We start from the raw sequence: 10,421 nt of genomic DNA, 5'->3' as shown, positions 1-10,421 counted from the left end.
ATGGTGGGGGTGGGGGGAGGGGCACTGGTCCGAGGCTGGGAGGGTGACGGTGGTGCGGTGGTGATTTGCTTTGCGCGCGACCACCGATAACAGACACTGAAAGGAGTGGGACGGTTTCAACTTGACAGGTTATTCGAGTCGAATTGAACTGTTGAGAAGTAGTTCAACTCAAATTAAACTCGATTCAGCATGTTCCAATTTTTATTGCAATATGTGATTGCTCACACGAAGTCTAGACATTACCACCAAGTAGGCTGTGGTTTCGCACCCAGCTCTGGGCCCTGCGATATTTCCACAAAAACACGGAATATAAAGCAATTTACGAGTGTTCCGTATTCTATATACCTCAATGACCACCATTCAATCAGTTTTGATGAGTTCCCAAATTATAATTGTTGCCACTGCCAAGAGGAGCGTTAGTGTCTGCTGATGATTTCGGACCCTAGCTACCTGCAGTACGGGCCGTACGTAATCCTCACCGACTCCGCTTAGGCCGCTATGAGCCTTTCCATTGGCAACGAACTCAAGGACGCCTTCAAACCGACAAGCAATTGGGTGGGCAACGGTGTCTCCTGGCTTGGCGACGCCGAGGAGTTCTACCGAGAGAGAGCCGCCCTCGAAAAAGAGTACTCCACTAAGTTGAAGGACCTCACCAAGCGCCACTTTGACAAAAAGGCAAAGGCCCTGGCACCTGTGTCAGTGGGCGACAACCCTCAGATCACGCCGGGTTCGCTCGAGAGTGCTCTGATGGTGGTGTGGAACGACTTGCTTAATCAGACGGAGCAGATCGCCCAGGAACACCTCCATCTTTCCGGTGAGTTCAGCACCAAGATTGCCGACAATTTGCTGTCGTTAAAGACGAAAACGGGTAACATTCTTCGCCAGGTGGAAGCCATCAACCAGTATTTGGTCGACGAGAAGCAGAAGAGTGAAGATAACGTTGCCAAAGCGAAAAAGGCCTACGATAATCTTTGTCAACAGGCCGAACACGCCCGCTCCAAAACAGAACGCCTGGCACTGGATCGTGCTCAAAACAAGTACCACGATAAGGAAGTGGACATGAACATTGGCAAAAACGACTACATCATCAAGTTGGCGGTGTCGAACCGGTTAAAGGACAAATACTACTATCAGGACGTTCCTGAGATTTTAGACTATCTTCAAGAACTTAACGAGTGCCGCGTGGAACTCGTTAATAAGTTGTTGAAGAACGCCGGCATCATAGAGCGCAATTCATTGGACCGGGTCAAAAACCATTTGCACACCATTGACAATACCATCGCCCAGAACCAGGCAGGGCTCGACACACAGATGTTCATCAAGCACAACCAGGCGTCATGGAGTGAGCCTGCCGACAACGTGTTTGTGCCGTGTCTGTTCTGGCACGACGACGAGATGTTAGTGATCAATGACGGCGGTGAGTTACACGATTTGAAGCGGCGGTTGTTCCATGACCTCAACAGCTACCTGGTATTAGAACAAGATACATTAGACGCTAAACAACAGCTTGAAGAGTTGACGGCGCTGCGCAAGCTGGACTTGGGGGAGAAGATCACTCTCAAATTCGATGCGCCTTTAGCGCAACTGCTTCAAGTGTTACTTAAATTTATGAAGGCCGATGCCAACCGGGTGAAGAACGAAGTGGAGATCGAGATCATCCAGAACTACTGTGGCGACAAGGACATGTCGTATCACGAAGAAGCGCCTCAGAAGAAGAAGCTTTTCGGCCTTATCAAGATCAACCAGGACTCGCACCACCACAACGAATCAGATTCAGCACTGATGATGTCGACCCCTAGTCGAACACCGACCTTCTCTAAGCTGGGAGCCTTTTCCTTACGGCGAAAGATGACGGGAGCCAGTATTGCTAGTGGTGGTACTACTGGTGGTGGTGGAAGTGGCGGTGGTAGTGGCGGCAGAGCTCTCTACGCCTACACTGCTAATGATAGCGATGAAATCAGCATTGATGCCGGCCAAACATTCAACCTAGTGGCGGCTGACGATGGCTCCGGGTGGACGAAAGTGGAGATTAACGGGGCGGTGGGGCTTGTACCGACACTGTACCTTGAGCTTTCGAGTACTGATCACGTGACCAGTGCTGGTCCTCCTCCACCGGCAGCAGCGCCAGCAGCAGCAGCACCACAGGAACAGAAGCGAAAGGGACCGCAAGTGGCTCCGAAACGAGGGGCCAAGCGCGTGCAATACTTGGAAGCGTTATACGACTACACCGCCGACGGCGACGACGAGATCAGCATCCGCGCCGGCGACAAGATCATCCTCGTGCAGGACGACACCGATGGCAGTGGTTGGACTGAAGGTGAGCTCAACGGCGAGTGTGGGATGTTCCCCACCGCGTACGTACGCAAAATATAGTATTTCATTACCACGTTTTATTATAATCTACATGTACATTTGACGGCTTACCAAGCCATCCGTCCCCTAAGGCGCTTAGTAGGTTTCGCCCTTGATTTCAAACACAACCTGCTTGCCGGTCATCTTGGTGTACAATTGCTGGAACGAGTCCAACTTGTAGTCGACGGCGTTCGAGTCCTTCGAGTCCAAGTAGACCTTGCCGATCTTGCCGCCACCGACCAAGTATCTGACTCTCTTGCCGACAATTTCGGTGGGGAAGACCAAGTCTTCGAGGATGGCGTCGTGGACGGCGGTCAAGGTTCTCGACCGGGGTCTCTTTTGTTGCTTTCTCGACTTTCTGGCGGGCTTGGGCAAGATCTTTCTTTCACCCAAGAACACGACGTGTCTGTCGGGGAACTTCTTTTCCAACTCACGGGTCAATCTGGTTTGCACCTTCTTGTAAGCGGGGAGCGAGGGAGGGGGGACGAACACGACCAACACCTTCTTACCACCGGCAACGTCGATTTCCTTGACGTGCTTGAATTGCAAGGGGCGGAGTTCGGCCTTGAGGTCACCTTGTTGTTCCAAGTCAACGAAGGCTTGGGCAACCTTGGTTTCCAATTCAGTGGGCTTTTCGTTCAAGATCTTTTGAGCGACCGACATGATGTAGCCTTTGGATGTGGGAGCTCTCTGGTGCGAGAAATTTTCACACAAGGCGCGCCAGCTGAGGAAAGGTCGCTAACCCTAAGGCACGTGACAAAATATCCGAAAAACTAAAGTCGCACAAACAACAAACCCCCATACGTCATGATGACCATACACTACCAAGGATAGTGTAATGATGGATTGATGTGGTCATCGATCCATTGAGTGTTCGCCAGTAACTGACAGTTTCATGTGTTACAATCCCAATTTTGGATTTGTTGTTCATGTAATGGAAGTCGGACTCGAAAATCTGTTGTCCTTGTCTGATGTCTTCCTCCTATTCTAGCCTCTCTGGTTTTCGCAGCCACAGTTAATTGCAAATCCCGTTTCGCAGTAGATCCTCACACCTAATTGTGAAGCTTACCAGTTAAACAGATACCACCTGGTTCCACGCTATTCGTCAACTGATAACTACTCTGGCCATTTCATCTACCCCCCAGGTAATTGTGGCTACCGAGGTACTCACATCTTCTGAAATCTACTGTCTGCCTAAAAAATAATTAACGCACGTCTAATTTAATTACATAGGGAATTGGCCTTTACGAGGACCAAAGTAGCCGTCGGGTGCTTGTAAAGTTGCGTTCATCAATGATCCCGCCACGCCTTCGTAGCCTTCATACGAAACATTATTCCCCCACCAGTCAATCAGCTTATCGTGGTATTGTACGGCGAAGAATACGATAATCGACGAGAACGCCAACCCAGCTGTCAATGCAGCCAGCAACGTGTAATTGTATTTGGACCACCAGGAGGTGAATCTGGTACGGAGGAACCACATGAAACCAATGGACATGTACAAACCCATGGTTTGGTACGACAAGTTATAAGGCGCCCAGGCAAGCAACCCAATGATGAAAAGGGTAGGTTGGAACCGTCTGGTGAGCTTTTGAGGACCGTACCACTTGAAAACAAGGCACACCAATCCAGCGCCAGCGCCAATGAGGAAACACCACTTGAGAATCGGGTACAATTGGAAAGACTTTTGAGGTCCAATCACACCCCAAGTGATCAGCGCCGAGTAGAAAGTGGTACTGTTGGGACAGGTGAACTTTTGTTTGTTGCCCGGCATGCAGTAGTCCTTAATACCAGTCATCAAGAATTGCACCATACCAAGGGACACGAAACAGGAGATGAAAGTCGAAAGCAACTGGCACCGGAACAAAGCCCGAGGGGGAATCAGGGCGTAGTGAGTAAGCTTCTGGTCGGAAATATAGTTCTGTGCTTGACCGTCGATGTTGTAACCGATAGCCTTGACGTACATGAGAGCCAAACCGTTCCCAGGAACAGCGTACCCAATGATAAGTTCAACCAACACATTAAGACCAAATGTGGTACCCGACACGGCTCTTAACATAGTCAACGGCACCAAGAACACCAAGTTGATAGCCAAAGCAAAAAAGATGGTCCAAGTTGGGGTTTGAGCGGGATAGACTTGGACACAGATAATCGACAAGACGACCGACAAAAGCAAGACAATGAAAAAGACCCACTCGGGAACTTCCTTATAACGCTTCATTCTCACCAGGAACGGGTCCTCAAAACCGTCGTAGACCAGAGAGTTTCTCCAGGTACGAATTTGTTTCCAGAACGTCTTCATGGAGTACCATTGTTGGCGCCAGTTTGAACCAAATTCGTAGACAACCAGGAACAAGTAAATGGCAAAGAAACTACCATAGATCATCAAGTTACCAGCGGTGTAGAAAGGAGGCCCGACTTTTTCGTATTTCTCTTTGTCGAACAACAGGTGTTCGTTAACAACCGATTTCACATCGTACCGTTTACCCTTGTTGTTGAATAAGGCGTTACTGTTAGGGGGCATGAACGCAGTCCACTTGTAGTTGGAGTAGTACAAACCAACAATGATGAAAAACCCTAACAAGGTACCGAGATATTGTGTGACAGTTGAATAGAACGGGAACTGAAGACATTGATTGAAATTGACAATGTTCCAGTCGAAACTGGTAATCGGGTTAAGACCAAGCCCATTGTTTGACCCGGTTATAGTGACGAGGTTGAAGTTGTCTGGCTTAATCCACGTCATCCAGTTGAAAGTCCCAATGAATTCCATCAAATAGTTAGGCACCCAATACCAAAGGAAACTGGCGACAAACACAATGAAAAAGAACATGTACGAGGAAATTGTCCACCCGTTGATGCGCTCCTTCTTGGCAGGCTTCATAAGAGTCTTATTCAATGCCAAAGTGGGTAACATATCGGGCCAGAGACATTGCACGGGGAAGATGACGAATTTCCGCAACAAACCAGCAAAACCAAACCCCATGAACTGGGACAGCAACATAAGCAACACTTGGTAACCAAAGTCACACCATTCGTTGTTGTAGAACATGGGCATCTTTTGCACCTGAATATTGTCAATAACGTACGGTACACCTGCAGACACTGCATAAAATAAGGTACAAAGCAACTGCTCCTTGTAGTTCCAAGGTCCCGGGTTCAAAGGCATCTTGTATTTGCCAAAGCCAATATTCCATTTCGGCAAGATCATAGCACACAACACCCCACAAGGGTACAATAAAATTTGCACGACCGCAGCCTGCAAGGTGATAGCAGGTTGACGGTTGTGGAAGAAGGTGTTGATAACGGAACCAATACCTGTCCAAATAATCCCGAGAATGTATACCCGCAACGTCTCTACGGGGACGTTGGGGTCGTCAAACGGATCAGTGCACGATCTCACCTCAACATAAGGCGACCAGTAGGCAATAACAGTTGCTTCCAACCGCGTTTGGAATGACCAGTCAACGATTCTGGTGTAGTCGTACGCTTCCGTCTCATTCATCATGTCACCATGCGGTTTTTCTGAAATCTGGATCCCGTCCTTAGCTTTTTCGTTGTCCAGGTCGCCGAGGTCTCCGCCCAGCGGTACCTCCACGTCACTATCTTGTTCATGCGCTACAAGCTTCTTCCAGAGGTCAAGGTCGCCTGAACTGATGTTGTAGTCCCCGTTGTGGTCCTTGATGGCTTGCTTAAGGACCGCGAGGGCTTCTTCAACTGACATTGTGTCCACTTTTTCGATAATGAACACAGCATCGGCAGGTAAATCATCCAAAGTTTCCAACCCATGGTGCTCCAATCTGAGCAACACAAATTCCTTTTGGGCATCGGTCAAATGACCACCGACCTGGCCAAGCAGGTATTGGTTGGAAGTAATGGCATTCAAGTTCACTTCATGGGCACTAGGATCACCAAGAGTCCCCTGACTTTTCACAGCCTCCACGGGTCCGGACATGGTGTGGGAATATGATTTACAATGAGATTCAGGCCATAATATAGCATTTTCCCTGGTAAGTTTAATTATAGGGCGCCCTATTATGTACGGCTCCGGCTAAGGCTTGGCGTCATTATGACTAGAGTTCGCGGGGAGCTTTCATTGTTCCGCATAGAGATATTTTTTTAGGACGCAGGGAACGACCTGATTCAGGCCGTTTCCCATAGGGGGAGATTCACCACAGTCTCCGCTAAGAGAAGGATCTAATTTTGAGACAGAGTGATCTCTAGATGGTCCCGTAGTGGTGGCTTAAGGGCCGTGTGCGCGGTAGCGGTATCTAGGTTCTTCGGGGTGTGGCTCTTCGATAAAGCCGCAACGATAACGCGGTTCCGTGCAGCACAAAGCGGCATATTTTCGAGTGGCTCCGAATTTTTTGACTATCCCGGAACCGGCCAATTTGCCTGATTCTCGCGTGCGGTCATTCGAGGAAGGAGTGACGACGATCCCTTGACGAGGGGTATATTTCATCCTCGTATCAGATGGCCCTTGCCTCGTTTAGTCCGATTTCGTATTGGTCATTAGTCGATGAAAAAATGCACATAAACCCTGGTCTCAAGCCAAAGCGATAAGCCCTATGAAAACGAGAGACCCAATCACGGGACAGATAAGATATGACCATCACCAGCAAACCCCACACGAAATTACCCATCAGGAGTACAAAACCGGTGGAGCCTGACGCCTTGGCCCTTAACGGCAAGTAAGAAATGTCGCAAACACGTCCCCTCCGCATCCGTGCAGGCCACAAAAGCCACAGTGATTAAGGATCCTCGGTGAAAAACAATAGGCGCCGAAGGCGGCACGGTGATGCCTCAGTGCGCTTATATAACTGAATCCACTTAATGCTGCGTGGAGTCGCACTACCATTACCAGCATTGCGATGTCCGCGCTAATCACCGATGAAAATTGAGCTGGTCGGGCCGCAAGCGTACGTGGACATCGCTCAGGGGGATGAGCCCCTCGGGAGGGTGGTGCTCGATTTGGAAGCCGACAAGGCTCCGCTAGCAGTGGAAAACTTCCTCAACTTAGTTGACGCGAAGAGCCTCAAGGGTACCGTGTTCCATCGGGTGATTAAGAACTTCGTCATCCAGGGAGGCGACGTCACTTACAAGTACAGTGCCGACAACTATCCCGGGACTGTGGGAAAGGGTCTGGTACTGACGTTGAATGGAGGCAAACCCTTCGCCGATGAGAATGTCGATGAGCCCTTGGACAAGGTGTTTAAGCTCTGTATGGCCAACGACGGGCTGAAAGATGCCAATGGCTCTCAATTCTTTATCACCACCTACCCTCAACCTCATCTTACTGGCAAACACACTGTTTTTGGTCGTGTGACCCAGGGTAAGTCAGTGGTGAGAGCAGTGGAAAAATCTGAGACTGGTGGACGTGCCAGCGATCATCCTGATGTGCCTTTAGTTCCCGTGATCATCACTGATTGCGGTAGATTTGGTGAAGAAGCTGGTGTGGTGGATGTTCCCATTTTCAATGCCTGTTATGACCCTATCGGCGGAGACATTTACGAAGAGTACCCTGACGACGATGAGACTATCGAGGAGACCTCGGAGCTGGCATTTAAGGCAGCGTCGATTATTAAGGAACTGGGTACGCTTCTTTTCAAAGAAGGTCGCAAGCGAGACGCCATGCTCAAATGGCAAAAAGCGGTGCGGTACTGTCAGCAATACGATCCTGACCCCGATGACGAACCCGATTGGTTCGCTAAGATCCGTGCCCTCAAATTGCTGTGCTACCTTAACTTACTGTTGGTGTGTTTGCAACTTAAGAACTACCCGCGAGCCATCGACTACGCCACCTTCATCTTAGAGATGGACAACGCCACTCCTCAGAATAAGGCCAAGGCTCTCTTCCGGCGCGGGACTGCCGAAATAGAAACACGTAAATACGACCAGGCGGTGGCTGATCTCGAGCAGGCGCTCACTTTAGTGCCCAATGACCCGGCGATTCTGAGAGAGCTACACCGGGCCCAGCAAGCGATCGTACAAAGCAAGAACAGCGAGAAACAACGGTACGCAAAGTTTTTCGGATGATACCCTCCCCCCTATACATAGTAATAGTCCACAAAAAAAACTTTAGTGAATCAGGTGATTTAATGGTTTCAGCTGCTATGGCAGGCTTATCGCGCTTTATCTGTGCTTATATCCCCTAAAGTCGCACTTTGCACCTCATCGCACGATAGTCCACACATACCCCATGTCATCGACGTCCCATCTCAACATCGAGGATATCCCCAAGAAATACTTGATGCCGTTGCCCAAGGAGCCTGGTGAAGGTCTGCGGGTCAACGGTAAGGACTACAAGATCAAGAAGGACGCCTTCCGCGTCAAGTCGTTGGGGGTCCGCAAGCTCCTGACGTGGGAAACCCGCCAGAAGGAACGGATGGCTCAGGCCCAATTCAAGGCTAAGTACAAGGAGTTGAAGGAGGAAAAAGCCAATGCTCGCCAAGCCCGTATCGACGAGATCAAGCGTCGTCGTGAGGCAAAGGAAGAGAAGGAACGCTACGAACGGATGGCGGCCACCATGCATGCTAAGAAGGTTGAGCGTAAGAGAAGAAAGGAGAAGAGAAACAAGGTCCTCAAGGAACGCTGAGCAACCACTTACTTGTTTGCTGCATTTTAGACGCCGGTCAGTTATCGATGCCAGGGTCATCGGTCTTTTCTGTCTTCGGCTATATTGTGATTGAGATCACCATTAATTTCTTTCGCGTAAAAGCATCTGCATAAATACTTTGATATACACGAATCTGGTAAATGAACTGTTGTAACGTGGTAAGTAGGCTCTCAACCGTTGGCAGGTTTCGGTGGCGTCAACGCTCGGTTCGCATCGCATCGAAAACAAAAATCCCCTCCTCCGTGAAAAGTGAAAAACTTGCTTAAATTAATTACTGAAGGGCACACTTTGGTTGTGAGGAGGAAATGCGCTAACTAAAGGGTAATTTATGGAGTTTTAATGATCTTGGTTGCTCAGAAACCCGAAAATATGGCGTTGGTGTCGAGATCTCTCCCCTTACTCTTGTCAGCAAGTGTCATCTAATACCATATTTATATGCAGGATGTCGGTGACTATAAAAAGGATCGGCCCCCCCGTCTTTTTTCGGTTTTGTTCGCGCGGTTACCTAACCAATCTAACCCCCTCATTTCAACACTCACCCGTCATGGATTCGCTCAAATTACCCACCACCGCAGCGAGAGCCAAGGCGTTCACCGCCCCCGACTCGTTAGTGTTCCCGCAAGGGTTTGACGGGAAGCCTGAAGACGGTGCGGCGCCGGTCCCCGCCCCGATGCAGCAACCCCCGGTGAAGCAAGAAACCCAAGACATCATTGAACCCAAGCAACAGGAAGACGACGGGGCGACTGCTGGCATTGTCCCCACTCTTCAGAATATTGTGGCCACGGTCAACCTTGATTGTCGTTTGGATCTTAAGACCATCGCTTTACACGCCAGAAACGCCGAGTACAACCCCAAGCGGTTCGCCGCCGTCATTATGCGTATCCGTGAGCCTAAGACCACTGCGCTTATCTTTGCCCTGGGTAAGATGGTCGTCACCGGTGCTAAATCGGAGGACGACTCCAAGTTGGCTTCGCGTAAGTACGCTCGGATCATTCAAAAGCTTGGGTTCAACGCCAAGTTCACCGACTTTAAGATTCAAAACATCGTGGGTTCCTGTGACGTCAAGTTCCCCATTAGATTGGAAGGCTTGGCATTCTCGCACGGTACTTTCTCGTCGTATGAACCTGAATTGTTCCCCGGTTTGATCTACCGTATGGTGAAGCCAAAGATTGTGTTGTTGATTTTTGTATCGGGGAAGATTGTGTTGACCGGTGCCAAGCAGCGTGAAGAGATTTACGCTGCTTTCGAAGCAATCTACCCTGTGTTGTCGGAATTCAGAAAGTCCTGAGCGAAGACAGCCTGATTTTTTACAAGACAACTTGCATGAAACCACTCGACTTGACGTTGGCGTCGGGTGACGAACCACTTAATTCTCGCATTATTCATCGGCGTTGGACACGGTGGAGTAACGACAAAACTTAAAACATCATATAAGCCATCGAAGGCTATCGGA

General features: G+C 49.4%; 6 protein-coding genes across 6 annotated transcripts; 4 read left to right on the top strand and 2 right to left on the bottom strand. All coding sequences in view use genetic code 12, as the record gives it.

Annotated features, from left to right (window-relative positions):
- Positions 1-498: 498 nt before the first annotated feature.
- On the top strand, positions 499-2,373 carry BZZ1 (Bzz1p; the record flags this gene model as incomplete). Its single annotated transcript, XM_034158975.1, has 1 exon — positions 499-2,373. The coding sequence occupies one exon, from the start codon at positions 499-501 to the stop codon at positions 2,371-2,373; it is 1,875 nt and encodes a 624-aa protein (XP_034014366.1).
- Positions 2,374-2,448: 75 nt separating this feature from the next.
- RPS7A (40S ribosomal protein eS7) lies at positions 2,449-3,015 on the bottom strand (the record flags this gene model as incomplete). Its single annotated transcript, XM_034158974.1, has 1 exon — positions 2,449-3,015. One exon carries the CDS (start codon positions 3,013-3,015, stop codon positions 2,449-2,451), a length of 567 nt encoding a protein of 188 aa, XP_034014365.1.
- A 562-nt stretch (positions 3,016-3,577) lies between these two features.
- On the bottom strand, positions 3,578-6,307 carry DIURU_000697 (uncharacterized protein; the record flags this gene model as incomplete). Its single annotated transcript, XM_034158973.1, has 1 exon — positions 3,578-6,307. The coding sequence occupies one exon, from the start codon at positions 6,305-6,307 to the stop codon at positions 3,578-3,580; it is 2,730 nt and encodes a 909-aa protein (XP_034014364.1).
- Positions 6,308-7,242: 935 nt separating this feature from the next.
- On the top strand, positions 7,243-8,388 carry DIURU_000696 (peptidylprolyl isomerase; the record flags this gene model as incomplete). The annotated part of the gene is made up of 1 exon (XM_034158972.1): positions 7,243-8,388. The coding sequence occupies one exon, from the start codon at positions 7,243-7,245 to the stop codon at positions 8,386-8,388; it is 1,146 nt and encodes a 381-aa protein (XP_034014363.1).
- Positions 8,389-8,551: 163 nt separating this feature from the next.
- On the top strand, positions 8,552-8,947 carry DIURU_000695 (uncharacterized protein; the record flags this gene model as incomplete). Its single annotated transcript, XM_034158971.1, has 1 exon — positions 8,552-8,947. The coding sequence occupies one exon, from the start codon at positions 8,552-8,554 to the stop codon at positions 8,945-8,947; it is 396 nt and encodes a 131-aa protein (XP_034014362.1).
- A 565-nt stretch (positions 8,948-9,512) lies between these two features.
- On the top strand, positions 9,513-10,256 carry TBP1 (TATA-binding protein; the record flags this gene model as incomplete). Its single annotated transcript, XM_034158970.1, has 1 exon — positions 9,513-10,256. The coding sequence occupies one exon, from the start codon at positions 9,513-9,515 to the stop codon at positions 10,254-10,256; it is 744 nt and encodes a 247-aa protein (XP_034014361.1).
- Positions 10,257-10,421: the final 165 nt, after the last annotated feature.

This window comes from Diutina rugosa (assembly GCF_008704595.1).
Source record: "Diutina rugosa strain CBS 613 chromosome Unknown scaffold3_size541584, whole genome shotgun sequence".
Classification (NCBI taxonomy): Eukaryota; Fungi; Ascomycota; class Pichiomycetes; order Serinales; family Debaryomycetaceae; genus Diutina; species Diutina rugosa.
Note: the sequence above shows the minus strand (reverse complement) of the source record. Positions and strands in the feature narration are given on the sequence as shown.